The sequence below is a fragment of the Carcharhinus amblyrhynchos genome, chromosome 22, assembly GCF_965287045.1.
Source record: "Carcharhinus amblyrhynchos chromosome 22, sCarAmb.v2.hapA, whole genome shotgun sequence".
NCBI classification, from domain to species: Eukaryota; Metazoa; Chordata; class Chondrichthyes; order Carcharhiniformes; family Carcharhinidae; genus Carcharhinus; species Carcharhinus amblyrhynchos.
The window spans coordinates 6,150,256-6,174,147 of record NC_137345.1 but is presented as its reverse complement, the minus strand read 5'-3'; the positions used below and the strand labels follow the sequence as shown (position 1 = coordinate 6,174,147).

The 23,892-nt window shown below is 45.3% G+C and overlaps 1 protein-coding gene across 1 annotated transcript in view; it reads right to left on the bottom strand.

Moving 5' to 3' along the window:
• Positions 1 to 23,892, bottom strand: part of nuak2 (NUAK family, SNF1-like kinase, 2) — a 47,769-nt gene that overhangs the window by 19,643 nt on the left and 4,234 nt on the right. Inside the window, exons 2-3 of the mRNA XM_080209774.1 lie at positions 8,157 to 8,277; positions 1,036 to 1,187 (exon numbers count right to left, since the gene is read on the bottom strand). Of these exons, the coding sequence (XP_080065900.1) occupies positions 1,036 to 1,187; positions 8,157 to 8,277 (273 nt within the window). The remainder of the gene's footprint in view (positions 1 to 1,035; positions 1,188 to 8,156; positions 8,278 to 23,892) is intronic.

Genomic DNA, 23,892 nt, shown 5'->3' with positions numbered 1-23,892 from the left:
CTCATTCTATTTTAGACAGAATATGTAAGCCTGTGACTTTATCCGTGAAGCATCTGGTTACACCTTAGATAATTGTTCAAAGCACTGTGGTTCCCACTGACCTTCATTAAAATACAATGCATGCCAGTTTTGAGGCTTTTACTTTCTATTGCTATCTCCCATAGCTCCTGGTTTGCACAGGTGGTCCATAAGTGCTGGCAACCCTCCAATTTCTAATTGTCACAGTGACACAGTGGTTAGCACTGCTGCCTCGCAGCACCAGGGAGCCTGGTTCGATTCTGGCCTCAGGTCACTGTCTGTGTGGAGTTTGCACATTCTTCCCATGTCTGTGTGGGTTTCCCCAATACTCTGTTTTTTTCCCCCATAGTGCAAAGATGTGCAGGATACGTGGATTGGCCATGCTAAATTGCCCATTAGTGTCCCAAGATGTGCAGGTTTGGGGGATTAGTGGGGTAAATATATGGGGGTTATGGGGGTAGGGCCCAGGTGGGATTGCTGTCAGAGAGTTGGCGCAGGTTTAATGGGTCAAATGGCCTCCTTCAGCACTGTAGGGATTCTCTGAACCCAAGCGGCAATTTTCAAGTCTAAATAGTGAGCATGGCAAGCTATTTGACCACTTCAGGCTTCACACCCAGGCTTAAACTTGACTCACCCCAATTGCCAGCCTGAGCCTACTGCCCAACACCTGGCTCACTTACCACCCTCACCCACCCACCTCCCCAGCCGAAGGTATCGGGGGATAATCCTAGCACTCTAAAGAGACAGAGAGAGGCGCGCACACAGAGAGAGAGAAAACAGAACGAATCATGTGAGAGAGAGAATGAAAGAAAAAGAAAGAAATAGACAGAATGAAAGAGAAAGAAAGTGAGTGAGTGTACGTGTGTGGATTTATGTATTCAGCTGAGTGAGCTGCAAAGTGTTAACTAATTTCAAATCGTGCAGACAAAGTGCATTGAAAATCGATTTGTGTCGGAACCCCCTCTGCCACCCACCAAGAAAGACAAGCTATTTAGCAGATGCTGTCTGATATCATACCTTGTGACAGTAATGGATGGCAGATACAATCTGCCTGAAGAAATGTCGGGCTTCTTGCTCAGTCAAACTCTGCTTCTCATTGATGAAGTCGTACAGGTCACCCTTGCTTGCGTATTCCATAATGATCACAATCTTATCCTTGTTTTCAAAAACTATATGAAAAAAAAAAGAAATAAATATGTATAAAAATGTAGTCCTCAAGTTTACAGAATATTCCTTTGACGTTTAGGAGGTGCTCGCTATCCCATAACTACAAGCTCGTGTCACTCAGAAAACAGGTTTTTTTTGATGGAGGTCGGAGTTCAGGGTTCACCAGACGGTAATGACACTGGCAATTTTGAGTCCTGGCTTCAAATAACCCAAGGTTATTGGAAGAACCTTTTAAGTAACTGGGAAAATTTGCCCAGCACAGCAGCTGCAGTCAGTGGCAGCCTAAGCAAATGATGACTGACCCAATGAGTTGGTCCTCTGATCCACTTTCCCAGTGGGCACAGCTTTCCTCAGTCACAAATATAAAATCTCCCCCAAATACAAAAGGCAGCAATTGGCATTTGGCAGGGAATTGAAAGACATCTTTCTTATGAAATCCAAACTTTTACCATTGACACATTCATAGAATCCTACAGTGCAGAAAGAGGCCATTTGGCCCATCAAGTCTGCAACCACTGCAGACCCATCCACGCCCTATCCACATTACCCCATGCAGTTACCCTAGCCAGTCCCCCTGATGCTAAGAAGAAATTTATCATGGCCAATCCACCTAACCCACATATCTTGGGACTGTGGGAGGAAACCAGAGCACCCGGAGGAAACCCACACAGACATGAGGAGAATGTGCAAACTCCACACAGAGTGACCCAAGCCAGGAATCGCACCTTACGCACGTGAATAAGCTGGATGGTTATGGAAGGGCAAGTGATTGAATAGCCACCCTCTCTGCCCAGTTGTCCCACACACAGCACAATGGTGTAGGGAGCACCCCACACCAGAAAAATTGTAGGTCTGACCCATTGTAAGTCAACCAAGTCCAGCTGAGGACAGCAGCGAGGGTGGGTTAAAAACTAAAATCAGATTGGGTTACCACTCCCGATCAGAACCTGGCAATCTCTAATGGAAAGTTCCTCTCAGTAGGCTTCAGGTATGGATAAGATCAGACTTGGGCGTGATATCTCATGGCCAAATAGCCCAGCAAAACCCAGTCGCGGACAAACCAATGGCTTCCACTGCCAAATTTATTTATTTGAAGTTTATCAGTCACAAGTCAGCTTACATTAACAACGCAATGAAGTTTCTATGAAATTCCCCTCGTAGCCACACTCCACCACCTGTTCAAGTCAATGCACCTAACCAGCATGTCTTTCAGACTGTGGTCAATATCACAGCTTGAGATTCAGAAGTAAAATTGACTACCATGCAATGGGCTGCACGTTGGTCACGTAATTTAAACTAAAAACTTTGATAACCCAGATATAATATGTGACAGAATGAGTCACAGTCTTCACAACAACAGAGCACAAAAAAATAGGCCAAGGAACACCTCTCTCTTTATATAGAGGAATCTCTATCATTCATAACCACCCATTCACTGAGAATCTATCTTTTTAGCTCAACAACAAACCACACCCCAACAATAAATAAACCCTCCCAAGTTCCATGATCCAACACCCACAGCGACCCACCTGCCCAATATCTGATTCTATGGGCTTTTACAAGGCGAGAGGTACAGAAACAATTGCAGACTTAGTTCCTGGGAAACTGAGGGCTTCAAGTGGCATATTAAACAACGACCAGTTCAGGGGAGGTTCCAGTTAAATGGGCACAGCAACCAGTGGCGTTAACTCATGGAAGCTTCGCTTTCTCTGCTTCCATCACGGGAGAAGCGATGAAAGTTCTCCGGCAGCTGTCAAATTAAACAGTCTACATCCGTCAATAAACAGCATTCCTTTGGCCTTGAAGGAATAGATTGTGTGCAATTCCTCGAGATGGACAGGCTACAGGAGGAGGGGAAGGAAGAAGAGGAGGCAGCAGCATAAATGAGTCCCAAGCACTCACTCAGCCAGCTTTTAAAAACAGATCACTGGCTGGGCCAGTATTTATTACCCATCTCTAATTGCCCTTGAACAAAGTGGCATTTCACAGGATATTTAAGAGTCAACCACAGTGCTATAGATCTAGACTCACATATAGGCCAGACCAGGTAAAGATGGCAGATTTCCTTCTCTCGGATGAAGTTATGGAGTTCACCCTACATACTAATGCTTAATGATGAGGAAGAGCCGTAATCTGAGTGAGCCTCAGGCAATCAGGAAGGGCAAAAGTACTAAGCAAGAAGCTAATAACAGTTATCATTCTTCTTTATCTCTAGTAGAAGCTGGTAGCAAGGAAGATGTTACAGAAAGAATGACGGCAATGCAATAGCTCATTAGCTGGCAATGCTAATACACATTGGTCCCCTTCTGTCCACACACATTAATCCCAGAGAGATTGACTGGATTGTTTAGATGAGGGACTGGGTGATTCAGAACACACAAGATAGAGGGATGGGGGTATTTGGGTAGAAGTTTGACCCGGCCATCGAGTGTTTGGGCATTCATCTCAAAAGATCTTGCAATGAAAAGACAATCCTTGCAACCACCTGAAGACATGGCAAAGATTCTCTGAATGTGTGTGGCAGATGACAGCGATGGTGGGAGAGTCCAATACCATTCTTTGTGGCACCAGAGAGACAGGGTACAACACCACCCCCCGCCCCCCGGAACAAGTGGCAGCTTCAAGAACCTCTGCCCGCTGGAGAGACCACCATGGTCACACAATGCCATGGGTACATAGAGGAATGGTGTTCCTTAGGGTGGGGGGGTGCTGCTGACTGGCCAGTTGGTTTGTTGATCTTCTACAACAAAGAAGCTGGGAAGGAGGGGGAATCCTGGTGGGGAAAATCAGAATGCAGCATTCCCTTCACTTTAGGAAAATTCCCCAGAGTGAAAAAAAGCACTGGAAAGTTTTCAAATTAAAATAGGAGCTTCATTTACAGCATCAAAAATCTCATTAAGACCAACTCAAGAATGGAAAAATCTAATGTAAAAACATTTAATCTTTCAGTTTCCAGTTTCACCTCTCGCCAACCCTTGGCTGACTATTAGCTTTCTAATGATATAGGTTATATCATAGAATCCCGACAGTGCCAAAGGAGGCCATTTGGCCCATTGAGTCTGCACTGATAACAATCCCATCCAGACCCTTTCCTCATAACCCCGCATATTTACTCTGCTAATCCCTCTAACCTACACAATTTAGCAAGGCCAATGCATCTAACCCACACATCTTTGGACTGTGGGAAGAAACCCACGCAGACATGGAAAGAATGTGCAAACTCCACACAGACACTGACCCAAGCCGGGAATCGAACCCAGGTCCCTGGAGCTGAGAGACGGCAGTGCTAATCACTTCTACCATAAGGTCTGCTGATGTGGGTACAATGAACCTATTATTCACTTGGCTATGCCTTAAAAAAGTCATTTTACAACAACCTTTACCTCCAGTGAAAACATGGGGCATATATTTTGTCCCTGCTATTAGGATTCAAATCCACCACACCATCAGAATTATACGAACCTTGTTCAAAGCTTAGGACACAGTTACACCACAATGTTGGTTAAACACAAGTCGGCAGATATCACTTGACAGTGGAAAATATCTGTCACCATCCACTTGGTTTCTCCAGTTTAAAATCCCTCCTATTTGCTCTTCCATTTCTGAAGAGAGTGGGGTCCTGGGTACTTACTCAGGTAGATGCAGACAATCCAACAACACTACCTGGAAGAGGAGCAGGGAAGTTCTCCCTCGTGTCCCAGTCAACATGCCAACATCCAGAAAGAAAATGATGAGCTGATGGTCCCTGCATTGGTGTTTGTGGGAGCTTGCTGTGTACAAATTGGCCAGCCTGTTTGACCTACATTCCAGCAGTGGCTATACTCCAAAAGTGCTTCACTGGTTATGAAGAGTTTGTGGAATCCAGAAGTTGTGAAAGGCGCTACAGAAATGCAAGTTGTTCAACTGTCTAGACTTGTGTTTTGATGACGTGGACGAGGCCCATCAGTTCTAGAGGAACCGGAATCCAATAATTTAAGGAGTGACACAGCTCTGGTACATCAGCCAGGTCGAGTGGACCAAAACAAAACAAAACACAAAAGAGTGTTGGGTTTGGGCCGAGCAAGTGTGTTTATCGAGCAGCGGAGCACAGAACGATGGCATTATATAAGCGTATGGAAATTTCTCTCATTTCCAAACACTGAAGTCATGGCAATAATAGGGACTCGATGTGATTGCAGGCCATAATGAACAATGGAATGTTCACTCGCCAGAAAGAATGTGTAAATTCACAAAACAGACCAACCTTGGGAAGGGTCAGCAATTTCCTCTTGGCTGGGGCATTGTTAAAACACCAAACAAACATGAGATTTGTGGAATTTCCCGTTGCAGAGAGAGAGAGAGAAAGAGAGAGAGGGAGGTGGGATAAGAAAGGTTCAAGTTTCGATCTCATGCCGTTATCTCTTTGCAGCAACAGAAAGCACTCAGCACTCACAAGGAAATACAATCAGAAGGCACCGACTTATTGTAAATAGTCACGATAGTCTGGTTCCAGAAATGGGCTATAAAACCATCCATCAATGTCATTTACTTCTCATCACATCCAAAGTGCAAAATCTTACAAAGTGCAAACCTGGCAGTACATATTGGAGTTTTATTTATTTATGTAGTTATTGCATTTAACCAATTTGAGCAGTGACATTCTGCAGTAGAGTGCCCACACCATGCAGGTACAAGTGTCTCCCAATGTGCCCACTTTCTATTTATTTATCTGTGTCACAAGTAGGCTTAAATTAACACTGCAATGAAGTTACTGAGAAGTTCCCCTAGTTGTCTCGCTCCGGCGCCTGTTCAGGTACACCAAGTGAGAATTTAGCATAGCCAAAGCACCTAACTGGCACGTCATTTGGACTATGGGAGGAAACTGGAGCACCCGGGGGAAACCCATGCACTCACAGGGAGGTCTCTGCACAGACAGTGACCCAAGCGGGAACTGAACCCCGAGTCCCTGGCGCTGTAAGGCAGCAGTGCTAACCGCTGTGCCACCCAATAGAATTCATTTTTCTTGCAATGAGCCTAGGAGGCCAGTGGCAGTAGGCTATGCAACTGTGGCAGAGCAGCATCCCAAGCCACTGCAATTCTCCAGGGACACCTTGCACTGTGCTCGTAGAGTGTGTCAAATGATGGCAAACAAGAAGGGAAAATTCTAGCCAATTTCCCCGGTATCTAAGCCCATTAGCATTGAAGGGCATTTTGGGCCCTGGTCAGGGATTTCTCTGGGTCACAAGGGGACAATGGGAGAGTGAGGTTAATAAGGGTGACACTGTATCTACAAGGCCTTACTGCCCAAACCGCAGCGGTTCATGGGAGGTAGATGCACGTACTGAAAGCCCCCACGTACTGAAATGCCACCACTGACACATCCAGCAGCTCCCACAATATTGGCTATTTGCTAAAAAAGTTCAAGAGGCACTTCATAAATCAAGCAACACTGTGGGCTTTACAACACACTTAAAAGCACTACAAAAAAACATACAACATTTTTATTTAGAGATCAAGGATGGGAAGGCTGCCAGAGGAGTTATTGGGACTATTGGATACAGCTGTGCACTCAACACAAAACAGACCCAGCTCCTCCCACCCCACCCACCCCCAGCAGGCCATGGCTCGTGCACAGACAATAGAATCTAAAATTACAGGTGAACTTCATGTGGTCAAACAGCCCCTCCCCTGACAACAGCCTCACAATCGTAATTATTTTTTTGGGGAGGGTTTCACCAAATTGTTTGATTTCCTCCTCTATTGCCGTGTGGCACCCATTGTTCAGACATTTTGTGGCCTCTGTAAACCTCAAAAATAGTTGGCAGGTAGCATGCTCCCTCTCTGAAGGCCCCAACTCCACTCTTGGGGGTAAACTGGGGATGGGGACCCTTTGGCATCTCATGCCGGGGGGGGGGGGGTCATTCTAACGCCCGGGATACTAGGTGGTGAGGAGGGGGGGGTGGGGAACAAGGAGATGTGGGATGGTGGGATTGGATTAATCCCTGACACACTCCACCTTTCCCAATGTTGCCCAACATGTGCAAAGAAGAATCGGGTGGACAGAGATTGGATAAGAAAATCTTCTTTTGGGGCTTAAATTCATGAGTGTCAACTTTTGGGGTCCACGTGCATTTCTCCAGCACCTTTCCCAGTGCCACCCAACTGCTGGTTAACGTTCACCATCTAGGTTCATATGTAGAGAAGAGTTGTGTGGATAGGGATTCGGTAAGAAAATCTTCTGTTGGGGCTTAAATTCAGGAGTGTCTTGGAATCCACGCCTTCCCCAGCAAAGGGTTAATACACTGGCGAGGTTAGGGTAAACAAATACTGCTGAGGGGGTGTCTAAATCTGCTGCTTAGAGCCCTTAGTGCAATTTGAAAGGAAAAACATGCATTTCCTTAACATCTTTCACACGGGATGTCCCAACGCACATTACAGCCAACTAATTACTTCTGAAATCACTGTTTTATTGTAGAAGACCCAGCAGCCAATTATGTGCTCAGCAAGATCCCACAAACAGCACTGTGATAACGACCAGATAACCTGATGTTAATTGTGGAATATTTATAGACCAGAGTCTTCGAAGAGCGGCTCTGGGCATCTCTTGCATTGATCAGATGGAAGTCTCAGTTTAAGATCTCACCCAAAAGAGAGACATTCAATGGGGATGGTACCTGCTTCAGCTGTGGGTAAAGACGCCTCACATTTGTCTTTCCCCATTACGGTTAGCGCACTGTCGCTCGGAAGAGAGAGTGCGGTTCCTCCCAACTATTTTTGAACTTTCCAGAAGCCACAAAATGTCTGAACAGTGGGTATCACATGGCCCAACTTAACTTGCAGCGCTGGAAAATAGGGATAAATAAGGACAGATCGTGTCTTTCCTTTCATTTGGGAGTCAGCCTGGGCAGTGACGACATGGAAGGAACAGTCAGAGTGCATGTTTGCAATTCAAATCCTTCATCAGCTTCATTATGCTGAGAAGCCAGGCCTACCTTCGTAGATGTTGATGATATGTGGGTGACTGAGCGATGACATGATCTCAATCTCTCGGCGGATATGGACCAGATCCTGTTCATCTTTAATCTTGTCTTTGCGGATTGACTTGATAGCAACCTGCGAAAATAGGAATGGTCACCTTTTAATTCACACTGAGTTACCCAGAGATGCATTGATCCATCAGACCTTTCCATGGTCTTAACCCCTCCCTATCCTTCTAACCTCCTCCAGTCCTACAACCCTCCAACATAAAAACATAGAAGATAAGAGGAGGCCATTTGGCCCTTCGAGCCTGCTCTGCTATTCATTATCATGGCTGATTGTCCAACTCAATAGCCTAATCCTGCTTTCTCCCATAACCTTTGATCCCATTCGCCCCAAGTGCTATATCCACCTGCCTCGTGACTATATGCAAAGTTTTGGCATCAACTACTTCCTGTGGTAATGAATTCCACAGGCTCACCACTCTCTGGGTGAAGAAATGTCTCCTCACCTCCATCTTAAATGGCCTACCTTGAATTCTCAGACTGTGACGCTCGTTCTGGTCTCCCCCACCACTGGAAACTTTCCTGCATCTACCTTGTCTGGTCCTGTTAGAATTTTATAAGTCTCTATAAGATTTCCCCTCATTCATCTGAACTCTAGCGAAAACAATCCTAACCTAGTCAGTCAATCTCTCCTCATACATCAGTCCCGCTATCCCCAGAATCAGCCATCAACATCTCTTGCAGGTGCCTTTAATTCTGGCCTTTTGCACATCAGCTCATTCACTTTGTCCCCATGATTGGCTGCAAGGGCCCATAATTCTACAATTCCCTCCCTGAGCCTTTCCACCGTTCTCTCTCCTCTTTAATGATGCTACTTAAAACCCACTCCTTCATTCAAGCTTTAAGTCACTCGCCCAGCTATTTCCTCATGTGATGAAGTGCCTTCGCACTTTGCATTGAAAAGGTGCTATATAAATGCAGTTGTTGCCATTCAGATGAGGAACTGGAGGTGTGAGACTAGTGGGAAGAGTTGAACACAAGGACGAGAGCTTTTAAAATGGAGATATTATTACACTGGGAGCCAGCATCAAAATGACAAGGTGTCGCCAATATGGAAAAGATAAATCAGAGGGTGACTGAAAATTGCATTTATCAAGAGTGCGAGAGCGTCTCCTCCAGAGGTTAACAGCTTTCTAAAGTGCTGAAAACCTCTGTTTGGTAAATAGATCCGACAGGTTTACAGCTGCTCCCTTAATCTGCAGTCATCATCACTCTGTCAGTATAGCAAGGACAATTAGTTCAGGTGGGGAATAATTGTGTGTATATTCTGGGTGCACCTTACACAACCAATTAATTTATAAGGTCATTCTGCATCTCAACTGCTGCAAAAAGCATGATTAAGTGCTTTTTTTTGTGGCAAGATGCCCAAAGTGTTCCAGCTTTACCCAGCACCAAAACCAGTCAGGAATCAATTAAAGGAACATACAGCACTGGGGTTACAAATGCTGCCTTTCTGATCAGGTGTTAAGGTTCTGTCTGCCTGCTCGGGGGGGGATGTGGAGGTGGGGGAGGAAATGAGATCCCCGGCCATTAATTTCAATGGAGAGAAGAGGAATCCTCCCCAATGCCCTCATCAATATGCATCCCTCGACTTAACTCCCCAAAATGTACAACAACACCTGGACACTGTCATGTTGCTGTTTGTGGGAGCTTGCTGTGCACACGTTGGCCACTGCTTTTCCTGCATTACAACAGTAGGCAGGATTTTCCCATCCCACCTGCCACGGGAATCGTTGACCCCACAGCCAGAAAATCCTGCCCAGTGACTGCACTTTCTACAGATGTGCAGGTTAGGTGGGTTGGCCAGGCTAAATTGTCCCTTAACGTCCCAAGACATGTAGGTTGGGGAGGGGAGGTTAGAGAGTAAAGTACATGGGATTATAGGAATAGAACCTGGGTTGGCAAATGGCCTCACTCTGCACCGTAGGGATTCTACATCTTTTCAAAGCAGAGTATGATTTAATTGGTTGGAAAGCACTCTGGGATGCCCTATCTCTTGCATGCTGGGAGCTTTTCGGTGGCAATTAATGTGAGTGACAAAGCAGCATTCTCAGAACACAGGTATTTATCAAATCATAGTATCTACAGTGCAGAAGGAGACCATTCAGCCCATCGAGCCTGCATCGACAACAATCCCACCCAGACCCTATCCCTGTAACTCCTAATCCCCAGAAACTAATGGGCAATTTAGCATGGCCAATCAACCTAACTGGCACATCTTTTGGGTTGTGGGAGGAAACCCACGCAAACACGGGAAGAAAGTGCAAACTCCACACAGCCACCTAAGAAGGAATCGAACCTGGGTCCCTGGCACTGTGAGGCAGCAGTGTTAACCACCGCGCCAGGCACAAAATGCCAGGACCATGAACGTGGAGGGTTTCCTGCCCTTTGTTCTCCCAGTTTAAAAAGTTTTTAAACCGAGCTCTCCGCATTCAGCCTGAACTGACAAGCCATCAGGGCCCTCGCTGCAAAAGAGAAAGCATCTCCGCATCTGTCGGGGGTCACGGGGCTATTATGCAAACCTTTTCACTGGAGGTTATTGGGGCAGAAACTCGGGGCTGGAAATTCTTGCAGAACCGAGACAAGTCTCCTGGGAAAAGACCCAAGTATTCAACGATCCCGAACAAACACGCATTTAAGAAAAAAAAACTAATTCAATGCTATTGATCCCGGTCACCCTGACAACGGAGGGAGAAAGGCGTTTGGAATGCCGGTCAAAGGACAAGGCGAATGTGTGACGCCCTCTTACACGGAGCCAGTCAGCTTGAGATGTTTGAGTTTGAAAAGTTCCAGTGTAAACAGACACAGGTCCGGCAGTTATCGTCTGCGTGCAGCCAACTGAGTGACATGTGACTCTCTACACTGAGGCTGCTTGTGTGACAACAGCAACAGCAACTTACCTTTACGTAGCACCTTTAAATGTAGTGAAATGTCCCTGCCTGCAGAGAGGGAGTTATCAAATAAAATTTCACATCTTGCAACATAACCTAAGATATGTAGGTTAGGGGGATTAATAGGGTAATTACAGGTACAGGGTCTGGGTAAAATACTTCTTCAGAGAGTCAGTGCAGACTCGATAGGCCAAATGGCCTCCTTTTGTACTGTAGGGTATCTATGAACACGAGGCAATATTCGAGCAGGTGATCAAAAGCTTGGTCAAAGAGGTCGTAAATAAAAAACAGAGGGAGGTTTATTTTTAAATTAAACAGTGTCACAAGTAGCTTTACATTAACGCTGCAATGAAGTTATTGTGAAAATCCCCTCGTCGCCACACACTGACGCCGCTTCAGGTACGCTGAGGGAGAACTTGGCATGGCCGATGCACCTAACCAGGTTAGGTGTATTGGCCATGCTAAGATTGTGGGAGGAAACCCACGCAGACACGGGGAGAATGTGCAGACTCCACACAGACAGTGGTCCAAGCCAGGAATCGAACCCGGGTCCCTGGCACTGTGAGGCAGCAGTGCTAACTACCGTGCCGCCCTATTGCAGTGTTTAAGGCTCAATTAGCAAAAAAAAAATGTGTGGCTGCTTCAGTAATTATAAAATCAGGAATGAGCTCAGAATTGGACGAACACAGATCTCGTTGCAGGAGATTATGTTGCCGGATCAGGAGCCAATGTAGGTCAGTGAACACGGGGAACGATGAGCGAAAGGCAACTTAATGCAGCCGAATGGAGAAAGTGACCCGTCAGCTTGAAGTGTGGAATCCAGTTTTACCCCAAGACTAAATGACGGATTGGGTGCTGGCTGCTCCAGGGGAAGTGTGAATGAGAATGGCTGGAGAAGGAGGAGGAGTCTCCATAACCCTTCCTCAAAAAAGATCTATCAATCCCAGTTTTGGAACGTAAACTCTTCCCCAGCTTTTATGGGGGAACTTCTTCAAGAAGAAGTGCTTCCTGACATCACCTCAGAACATCCTGGTTCTATTTTTAAGGTTACGGCCCTAATTACCGTAGCAAAGCTGATCTTAATTTGGAATCAAGTGATGCAGCATTCTCATTGTCAGAGAATCATAGAATCCCTACAGTGCAGGAGGCGGCCATTTGGCCCATCAACTATGTACCGATCACATTCCCACCCAGGCCCTATCCCCGTAACCCCATGCATTTACCCTGCTAATCCCCCTGATGCTGAGGGGCAATTTAGCATGGCCAATCAATAGAAACCCCTCAGGGCAGAAAGCGGCCATTTGGCCCATCGAGTCTGCACCGGCCATGATCCCACTCAGGCTGTACCCCCACATCCCTACATATTTACCCACTAATCCCTCTAACCTACGCATCTCAGGACCACTAAGGGGCAATTTTCACACGGCCAATCAACTTAACTCACACGTCTTTGGAGTGTGGGAGGAAACCGGAGCACCCGGAGGAAACCCACGTGGACGTGACGAGAAAGAGCAAACTCCGCACAGACAGTGACCCAAGCCAGGAATCAAACCCGGGTGGTCTGGCGCTGTGAGGCAGCAATGCTAACCGCTGTGCCACCCTCAGGCTCAAGGATTGTGGATCTTTGAAAGCTTCAACCGCAGAAGGTTCTGGATGCTCAGTTTGCTGAGTATATTCGAAACCAATGCCAACAGGCTTGTGGATTTTAAGAGAATTAAAGGTTATGTGGATTGTGCGGTGAGGGTAGATTATCTGAATGATTTGGCTCTCCCAGCCTGCTCTGCCAAAGGCCTACTCTGGCTTCTATTTATGTCCAACCTGAGCAACGAACCCATGAAAAAAAAACCACAAAACCCTTCAATTTTCTTTCAAATCCCCCATTCTCCTGTGTGTACGTGCAAGACTTCATCACTTCTGGCTTTTCAAGCAAAATTAATGCCCCGCAGTCCCTTTCCCATTTGGGCGCTGAGCAATGGGTGACATCAAACAGTCCCACAAAAAAAAACCGACCCAGGCAAAGCCAAATATTCACTTTTTGTCTTCAAAGTGGAATTAATTTTTTTTATTGAAAAAAAAGACGCTTAGCAGTTCTCTGTGGGAGATAGTATGCGTCATTGGTAACCGTCCTGCAGAGAGTATTCTGGATCAGGTCGTGTGCTGTGTCAGATCTGGAGGAGGAGAACATCACTGGGGTAAGGAGAAAGGCCGGATCAGAGGAATTCTGTCTGAACAGCTGCTGACCCACATATAGTTACTCATTCAAGCAGATTTCAAGGAATCGGCCTGAATAGGGGATGAATTTGTGCACTGATGTGTGACGTGTTACTTATTAAAGAATGCTTAAGAGAAGGACGATCTGTACAAGAAAGATGAAGCAGCAGTGCACTGATGTGGCTCTTATGAACTGGAATACAAACCATTCAGCCCCAACATTCAACTAGATCATGGCTGCTCCTCTACCTAAGCTCTCCTTTCACAGAGTTTTAAAACACAGAAAGAAGCCCTTCAGCCCATCATGTTTGCACCAGCCATCAAGCACCCATCCATTCTAATCCCATTTCCCAGCACTCGGTCTGTAGCCTTTTCATATGCTAGCCCATCTTGTCATTAGCATCTAATAATATAACAAGTTTAAAGTAATTATATATAAACAATAGCATTTGTGTTAATGAAACAGAGGTATGGGGGGGGGGGGGGGAGCAGGGGGATGGGTGGAGAAAAGCTGAACTCTTTCAAAATCACCAGCCCAGAACGATGGCACAAATGACCTTTGCTTGTGCTGTCAGAACGTCAGCGAAGATGTATAGAATCTATCAGATCTTTTGCTTTCCATCCACAGACATCCTTTCCTGGCTGGCTGTTCACCCCATCCCGCTTGTGTCCACGATCAGTTTCCTGATGCAGCCTCTCTGTTCTCTTCCCAAGTCCCCACCACACGCTTCACCTCATCATAAAGTGCACCAAGATGTCTTCACCCATGACAAAGAGGCTTGTTGTTATAATGTCGCTGCACATATTTGATGAGAATGTATAAGTAGGACAGACCTGAGCGGAACGCTGAGTCAGTCCTGAGCATCTCCGCTTCCAACAGAATTCCAATTGGAAGCTGCAAAGATTATTTTCATTCTGTTTTCTCTGGGTACTTTTTTTTGCGGGAAACAGTGGTTGAAAGCAGGAAGATTATAAAGTGCCTTTCACAACTTTCTTTACAGGAATGAGGTACTAATTGAAATGTAATCCTTGTAATGTAGGAAACGCGACAGTGATTTTTGTACAGCAAGCTCCCACAAGAAGCAATGAGATAATGAATGACCTGATGGATTGTCTTGGTTGAGAGATTAATCTCAGGCAAGCCACTGGGGAAAATCTTTGCACGCTCTGCAAAACGATGCCCAGGGTTCACTTCAGTCTGCCTGTGGGTGCAGGTGGTACCTTGGTTTCACCCGACAGCCTATCATAAAATCCCTACAGTGCAGGAGGAGGCCGCCTGGCCCATTAAGTCTGCACTGACCACAATCCCACCCAGGCCCTATCCTATCCCCATATATTTATCTTGCTAATCCCCCTGACACTAGGTCAATTTAGCAAGGCAATCAACCAAACCTGCACATCTTTGGACAGTGGGAGGAAACCCACGCAGACATGGGGAGAACATGCAGACTCCACACAGACAGTTAGGTCCATTGCCCTTGCTAAATTGACCCAAGACAGGAATCGAACCCAGGTCCCGGTGTTGTGAGGCAGCAGTGCTAACCACTGTGCCACCCTATTGTGCAGCAGAATAGAGAGGCAGCTTTTGTGCTCCAGTCACCAAAGCCAGATTTGAACCTACAGCCTTCTAACTCAGGAGGTGAGAGTTCCTACTGAGCCACGGCTGACATGCTCAGAACAGCAGGAGCACTCCCACGCCTGGAGGAGAAAGGTGCAGCAAGCTGCCAGCTTGTTTTTCTCTGCACTGAACAGCACAATGAAATGTCAGGGAGATTGGTGGGGAAGGGGACAAGCGGGTGGAAAAAGAGAGAGGAAAGTGGGATGAATTTAGAAAATATTGGGTTGATATATTACGACAAGATAATCTTTTAGTGGGGCTGCAGAGAACTGCAAAAAAAATTAGACCCCATCGAGCGAATGTTCCTCTAAAAAAAAGGATTACAAGAGACAGATAAAAAACCTGAACTGCGTTACAAATATTAAGGTCAATTGGATGGATAGATGGTTTATCAAGCAAAACGATGGCAATAGGGGGGGTTCAATTCCCATTCTGTCTGAGGTTACCCGCATCCTGTCTCTCGTCTGAGGTGTGATTGCCCCAGGATAAAATCACCACCAGTCAGCTCTCCCCTTCGAGGAGAGCAGGGTCACCTGGGACTATGGTGGCTTTACTTCTACTGAACCCACGTAAGCTTTTGTATTGGAATTATAATGCGTCTGATACACAGTGTTCTGTCTGAACGCCCAGTGAGGCGACCCCACTCCTTTGAAACTTCATTAAAAAGCAGAAAGGGCGATGAACAAAAATTTGGAACAATGGCAATGTCGTTAAAGTTTTCTCGGCAGACTGATTTCTTTTAAAATAGGGTGTTACGCAAGAAGACAAGTTGATTTGCTGGTTTCAGCATTTCAAAACCAAACTTCTTTCTAAATTAGTCAATACTTTGCAGGTGAAAACAAAACTACGGAACTTTTTATTTACTTCCCCTCGAGTCTATGTCCACAGAATTAAACCGTGCCTCTCTGCACAAATATGCAGCACAAGGAACTGAGCTTCACAAATTGGCCCAATAAAACTAGGTGAGATTCCAACCTACATGTCTGAGGGTGACTTCCCACAATCTTAGTCACAGGACTTAGTTTATGTAAATACTTAAAACACCTATGGAGGAAGGAACTGCCACATCTATGCCCCAGTTGCTGCCCTGTTGGCTGGTGACCATATAAGGGCTTGTTTCCCAGGACACTGACCGGTGTCACTCCCACAGGACTTGCACAAGGATATCAATTGATGTGTAATGTTCATACCATACCACTACAGTCACAAAATACTGTCATACAAGAAGGAGTCATGGTGTGGAGATGCTGGCGTTGGACTGGGGTAAACAAGGTAAGAAGTCTCACAACACTAGGCTAAAGTCCAACAGGTTTATTTAGTAGCAAAAGCCACTAACTTTCAGAACGCTTGCTGACCCTTCGTCAGGTGAGTCACCTGATGAGGGGCAAGTGCTCCAAAAGCTAGTAGCTTTTGCTAGCAAATAAACCTGTTGGACTTTAACCTGGTGTTGTGAGACTTCTTACTGTACAAGGAGGTGACCATTCATCCCCTCAAATCTCTTCCGTCATTCAATGAGAGGACAGCTGACTTGTATCTCAACTCCAGCCACACGCCTTGGTGCCATACCTCAAGTCACAATTGAGGGTTTAAGTACTCCTAGCTAGGGGGATACCCATCAGTACACCAGTGCAACATTTTCAATTTCACCTCGTTCATACATCGGTGTTCAAAAGATTAAATAGAATCTTCCCCCTTTAATTTTGTACCAAGTTAACTCCCTGTATCTATACAATCCTCTTAGATCTGAAGATTAGATAATTGTATCGACAGTCATCTTTACAAACATTCAATCACGCTCTTTCATCGACTCACTGCTTCAGTTGTGCAGGGAAAGATCAGGTCCAATTTTCATTGGCACTATTGCTGCAATTTGAACTAGCAGATGCTGTTCCCTACATGCTGCTTGCAATTTAGAGCGATCCAGCTCTTGTTGAATCAGAGCTCCAGGGACCTGCTTTAGAATCTGGGCAAGTTCCAAATGGCCCACAGACACCCAGTGTAAACACAAAGCCCTTCCATGCTTGCTTTCAATGCTGGTCAGGACTGTGTGAGACCTTAAATCTTCACTGGGGGTTGCTTCTGGGACCACGGCAGAACAGGGCTGCATAAGAGTTATCTGAACTCCTGGGACTGGGTTCTGAGGCCAACTTAGTTCATGAAGGGTGAATGTCCAACCTCTTTTCCTAGCCTACCAAGGTCTCCATGGTGGGGACTGGAAGGAATACGGCTGGAAGAGATTGTCTATAAATCAGTCTTCCATTCACTGGGCCTGGTGCTTCTCTTTAGCTTTCACTGCAGAAATTCTCAGTTGAAATCACTGGAGCTAGTGCTTATCAGATGGTTCAGTCACACTCTCATTGCCCCTTGATCTTTAATCTCCTCCTAACTCTGCCAGAGCTTTGCCAACTGATAAAGCAGCACAAACCTCACATCAACCAACTGCCCCATAGTTTATCTAATTTGATCAGTCATTCAAGCTTTTATAGAGGTATACTGCCATTATATAACAGCGTCTCAACGAGGAGCAATAATATTATTGATGGGTTAGGAGATCGTAATTGGCTAGTCTCCTGCAGTCAACGGTTAAAAGGAAGAAAGACAGACTTGTATTTAGCACACGGCATCTGAAAATATTTTACAGCAAAATTAAGCATGGTTTGAATTGTTGTTGTGCAGGAAACACAGCAAACTCCCAAAAATTGACCAGGTGGCCTTATTTAAGGATGTTGATGGAGACATAAATATTGACTAGGACACAGGGGAAAGCTCCCCTTCTCTTTGCCAAAGTGCCATACGATCTTGCACTTCCACCAGAGGGAACAGAGACTTGGTCCAATGGTTCACCCCAAAACGTGGCACTGTCGACAGTGCAGCACTCTCCCAGTACACAGGAGCGTCCGCCGAGACTTTCGCATTCAGAAGTGGGATTTGAAACCATGACCTTCCGAGTCAGAGGTGGAGGCGTTGCTCATTGACTGACCCACGGTTGGCATACATTCAGTCAGCGGACTTACTTCACAACCCTTCCTAAACTGGAAGGCACCATCAGACGTGTAGATAATTGCACTGCCACCATCATACTGAAGCATTTCAGACAAGAAAACCCCCAAGTTCAAGCTCCTTCGAGGGAGAAGATAACATACTCTTGGCTAGAAAGGGAGGGGAAATCATGCAAACTGTCAGTCAGGGCCCCCACTCCTGAATGATTCACAGTAACTGCTGTAACATTGTAGGTGAGGGTATCAGGCAAGAATAGGATCCTCCCTGGCTGCGACACCCCCAACCCCCTCAGGGCCAAATAGCCAGTTGAAGCCTTCACATGAAGAACAAGCACCTGAATCATTTCAGAACAGATTGCCCCAGGTGCACTTGGGAGTTGTCCCTTGGCCAATGCAAATTCCCATGGGGAATAAAGAGTAATAAACTGGGGAGACAGCTGCAATTCCCATTCCCCAAGCATCCAATTCACTGCACGTTCTCTTTACTCTTGAGTTTGATCAGTAACTTATTAACTCCAGTGGCCCGGGAAAGCAGTTTTATTGCGTGTCATTTACTTTCTGATATTACACTGCAGTTTTGCATTGTGCCTGCACAGCTCTTATGAGGCAATTCCCATCAGGTTTATTTGCATACAATATCAAAGGGTAACATCTCCCGCTTGACACCAACACACAGTAAAAATAGAAGCCAGGAGAATGAACACAGAGATATTGTTCTCCCGACAGCCTACATAAGTCTTTTCGTGCATTATGCACATAAATCAGGTGCTGGTGGGTGCTTCATATTGGAACTGGAGGAGGTCATTCAGCCCCTCAAATCATGTTCTGCCATTTAATTACATCATGACTGATCTATATGTGAACTCCATTTACCCCTCTTCGTTCCAGATGCCTCAATGCCTTTACCCAACTCCAAGGATGGCAGTACTAATGTATAAGGAGAGACTGACTAGGTTAGGATTGTTTACGCTGGAGTTCAGACAAATGAAGTTGGGGGTGGTGGGGGGAGCGGTTCCGGTGGGAAATCTCAGAGACTTATAAAATTCTAACAGAACTAGACAAGGTGGATACAGGGAGGATATTCCAGATAGTGGGGGAAATCCAGAACCAGGGGTCACAATCTGAGGATTCAGGTTAGATCATTTAGGATGGAGCTGAGGAGACATTTCTTCATCCAAAGAGTGGTGAGTCTGTGGAATTCATTACCACAGGAAGTAGTTGATGCCAAAACACTGAATATATTCAAGAGGCAGCTGGATACAGCACTTGGGGTGAATGGGATCAAAGGTTGTGGGGAGAAAGCAGGATTAGGCTATTGAGTTGGATGATCAGTCATGATCGTAATGAATGGCAGGACAGGCTCAATGGGCCGAATGGCCTCCTCCTGCTCTTATCTTCTAGGTTTCTAACAAAAGTCTATCTAACTCAGTTTTGAAATTTCTAGCTGACTCCAATCTCAGCAACTTTTCAAGAGGGGAATGTGCGTCAGATTTTCACTTCCTTTTGTGTCATGTCCTTCCTGGCAACACCCCTGAATGGCCCACTTCACATATTAAGGTTACAAAGTGCTTTGTGTGAGAAGGTCTCGCTCAGAACTCCAATAGCCGGTTACAGCACGGTTCTGCTGCAGTATGATGCACTGTAAGATGCCACGCTGCGATAGTGATTGTAAAACTGGGCATCGTAAGTGTCCCTCAGAATAGCGAGCTCAGATTAGGACCAGTGAAAAGATGTGAACCGAAACTTTCTGATAACACTTTCTGCAGAGCTATACAGCTATTGCACCATCATATGCTTCCCACCGGGAATTCTGTATGTCCATCAGTAAATTTACTTACATTTGAGGAAAATGATGGATGGCAAGTGTAACTCTTATTCACTTGCAGGAGATGAGCATCGCTGGCTGGGCCAGTATTTGTTGCCCATTCCCTATTTGCCCTTGGGAAAGTGGTGGAGAATCGCTGCAGTCCAACTGGTGTAGGCTCACCCACAATGTTGTTAGGAAAGAAATTCCAGGATTCTGACCTCAACAATAGTGAAGAAATGGGGTTCCAGGTCAGGATGGCATGCGGCTTGGAGAGGAACTTGCAGGTGATGGTGTTCCATGCATCTGCTACCCCTCTAGATAGTAGAGGTTGTGGGTTTGGGAGATGCCATGGGAGGAACGGGGGACTTTGGAACGATGGTTCTGAAAACTCAGGGTTCCTCTCAGCTCGTGTCTGGGTCTGGTGTAGATTCATTAATAGAGAGTGATTGCTGCAATTAATCAGCAATTCCACTTTCATTGTCATCTGACTACTAGGAAAGTAGAACACCAACTACGTGGACCTTGACATTTTACTTACCTGCAATCCTAATTCTTCCAGCACTGCATACAACAGTCATGAGGTCATCATGAGATGGGTGTAGATGCCTCACGTAAAACCCACAAACCTTCCTCCAACTTACTTTCCCTTTACAATCTATGTTTAGAAATCCCGAAACTAGGCCTCAATCATTACCTCTAGTTTTTTTTCTATAAATAGAATCCCAGCCAATTAGTGAAGTCAAAACTAAAATAGAAAGCTGTCCTTTACTGAGTGAATTTATTGACTTTGTTGAGTCTCCTTCCACACATGCCCAATGTCCCACCTATCCCCTATTTATTGGCTTTACACACCCTATTTTGAGCACATCGGTAAAATAATTAACAAATTAGCTATTTAAACGAATTTACAATTCCTCTTTAAGGGGCCATCATGAAACTTACATTAATAAATGCAAATATTATTTCCAAGCCTGATGAAATACTCCAGCTCCTGTGCTAGCACTCAGGCTGGGAAGGTGCCCTATTTTCACCCTACAAATGAGAGCAAAGTAATCAGAGGTTTGAAGGGGGAGGTGGAGGAGTGGTGCTACCCCCTACTTATACTCTTTCAAAAATAATATTCAATAAATTAAATACAATGACAGGCAGTACAGTGCTGTGGGGCATTGTAACTAAAATAAAATGTTAAAAATAAACTTAATTAAAAACAAAACGTTTTGTCATTGGTGAGATGATGATGCACCCCAGACCCCATGGAGACCACCATTCACAAAAGATCCCCTATTTATTTGTATTCTAGCTGCTTAATTAAACACTAACCTGTATTGGTGTATCTTACCAGTATAATTAACATACCATTAACATCTTATCTTTTTAATCTTTTCAGTTGTGACGTAGCCCTCTGCAATGGAGCCGAGTGTCGAACCCCAAATTCGCCATAAGGAAATAAAATACATGGTTTGCGGAGGCTATTAATCTGAAACTCAGCCAAAATCAAAATCATTTCTAATAGAAATCTGGGAACAAGGGAAATGTAAAGGAGCACTGAACAAAGATCGCTCCATTGTTCCCCCAGTCCCCTAACTAACTATCTCCATGTCACTTTACAACATTATGAATGCACCTTAATTGTCCTCCTCTGCAATGGCACTTTCTCAAAAGCGAAAGCAGGTTTCACAAACAGGACGAGTGCAGATTTAATCAGCACGTTTCATCCAGTGCCTACTCCTCGAGAAACTCCTTACATTTTTAATGAACAGCCTGGCTTTCACACAGCTGCACCTGTTTGAATAATCTCACCCAGGGCTCTTGTCCAGAAAAGCACCCTCTCAATGCGAGCACTGTTGCAAGAGCCAGTGCATTCATGCAGGCCAACTGACACAGTGCTGAGGGGGCCAGCGCGTCACTCCAGCAAGTACAATGAGGTACTGAGTAATGCCCAGCCTTTGCATTCAATCGGAGCCCCAGCGAGCACGGCCACCATCTGACGTTATAACATTACATACATAGCATTTTTAAAACCACAATGAATGGAGGGCAAGGATGTATTTAAAATGCAAGCTCGTAGTGGAAATAAAAAAAAATTGTTACCTAGCTTACAATATTTTCTCTGAAGCACTGTGTTGGGGGAGGGGTAGAATTCTACAACAATACCCATCTCAACTTGAACACATATTTTCTGTTCCTTATTGTGGCTGGGTCAGAATCCTGGAACACCCTACCCAGCAGCAGTGTGAGAACACCTTCAGCATATGAGCTGCAGCAGTGTAAATATACTTTGTAACTGTAAGTGCAGTGAGAGTGCACACACTGTATTTAAATAATTTGAACTGCATCACACATTACTTACTGTCAAACCTGAGCTGTTATTTAACATTTTCACAAATTTTAGGAACAGCGTATTCCAAAACAAAAAGAAACCCGCAGTAATTCACAACACCATCTTTGCCAGGGATAAGTTTTAAAGTTTATTTCTTATTGTCACAAGTAAGGTAAAGTTTATTTATCAGTCACAAGCAAGGCTTTCATTGCAATGAAGTCACTGTGAAATTCCCCTAGCCACCGCACTCCAGTGCCTGTTCGGGTCAATGCACCTAATCAGCCCATCTTTCAGAATGTGGGTGGAAACTGGAGCACCCGGAGGAAACCCCACACAGGCATGGGGAGAATGTACAAACTCCACACAGACAAGTGGCCCAAGCCAGGAATTAAATCCAGGTCTCTGGCACTGTGAGGTAGCAGTGCCAACCACTGTGCCACCATGCCACCCTATTTACATTAACACTGCAATGAAGTTAGTATGAAAATCCCCTAGTCACCACACTCTATGCCTGTCTGGGTACACTGGGGGAGAATTTACCACGGCCAATCCACCTAACCAGCATATCATTCAGACCAAGGATTAGCAATAAATACCTCTCACCAGCAATTTTCTGAGAATTAATCATTTTTAAAAATACATCTTGGAACAAATTTTATTTTTTTGTATCTGTGGCATGGTTCCCTCGCACTGTCTGTCTCTCCAGACACAAAGAACAGCCTTTCAGCTTATTGCACTGGACTTGCAATCTATCTCACTTTGTGCTTAGGCAACAGGCCGTAACTGGCAACGACTGACTGCCTCGTCTGTACCCGATTCTGTGTGAAATGTTAACATAAAACAATGACTTTATAATGACACTGGGCGTTCAATTGGATGCCTGCTCTGTCTAACCAGGAAACAAGCTGAACCTCTGTGAGCATAAATCCTGGTTGAAATTAGGTTTATTTTTAAACTGCCTCATTTAACAGTGTGAATTCTGGGATTCAGGAGGTTTGCCCAGAAGTTATCATTGAGCAAACAAGCCAGAATCACAAATTAATTCTGCACTGCTTACGTTTAGTACTTTCATTGCTATATCACTGCTAAAAAACACAATAGCTGGACTCCAATCATCATCCTCCACATCAGACTCCAATTTCATTCTTCTGAAAGCATTTTACCAAAGGACAAGGGGGCCAAGGTCAGCTCTTTTTGAGAAGATCCAATCCCATCTGGCGTACAAGGTAATTTATTTTTTCCAAGGACACACCCCAGGTACTGGGCCTAACAAATTCAAATTTGGGGGCGGCACAGTAGCACAGTGGTTAGCATTACTGCTTCACAGCTCCAGGGAGCTGGGTTCGATTCCCTGTCTGTGTGGAGTCTGCACATTCTCCTCGTGTCTGCATGGGTTTCCTCCGGGTACTCCAGTTTCCTCCCACAGTCCAAAGATGTGCGGGTGAGGTTGACTAGCCATGGTAGAAAATTGCCCCTTAGTGTCCCGAGATGTGTAGGTTGGAGGGATATAGGGGTAGGGCCTGGGTGGGATTGTGTTCAGTGCAGATCGATGGGCTGAAGGGCCTCTTTCTGCACTGTAGGGTTCTATAATTCTATGATAAAATCCACAGACAGCATCATGTGTTTCTAAACTCATTCCAGCCACGCTTGATACAGAATCAGTGCAGAAGGACACCATCTGCCCCCTCAACATTGATTGTCTCCCCTTTTATACATAGAGGGAAGTATCATTGAATCCCTACAATGCAGAAGGAGGCCGTTTGGCCCATCAAATCTGCACTGACCATAATCCCACCCAGGCCCTCTCCCCATCTCCCCGTGCATTCACCCTAGCCAATC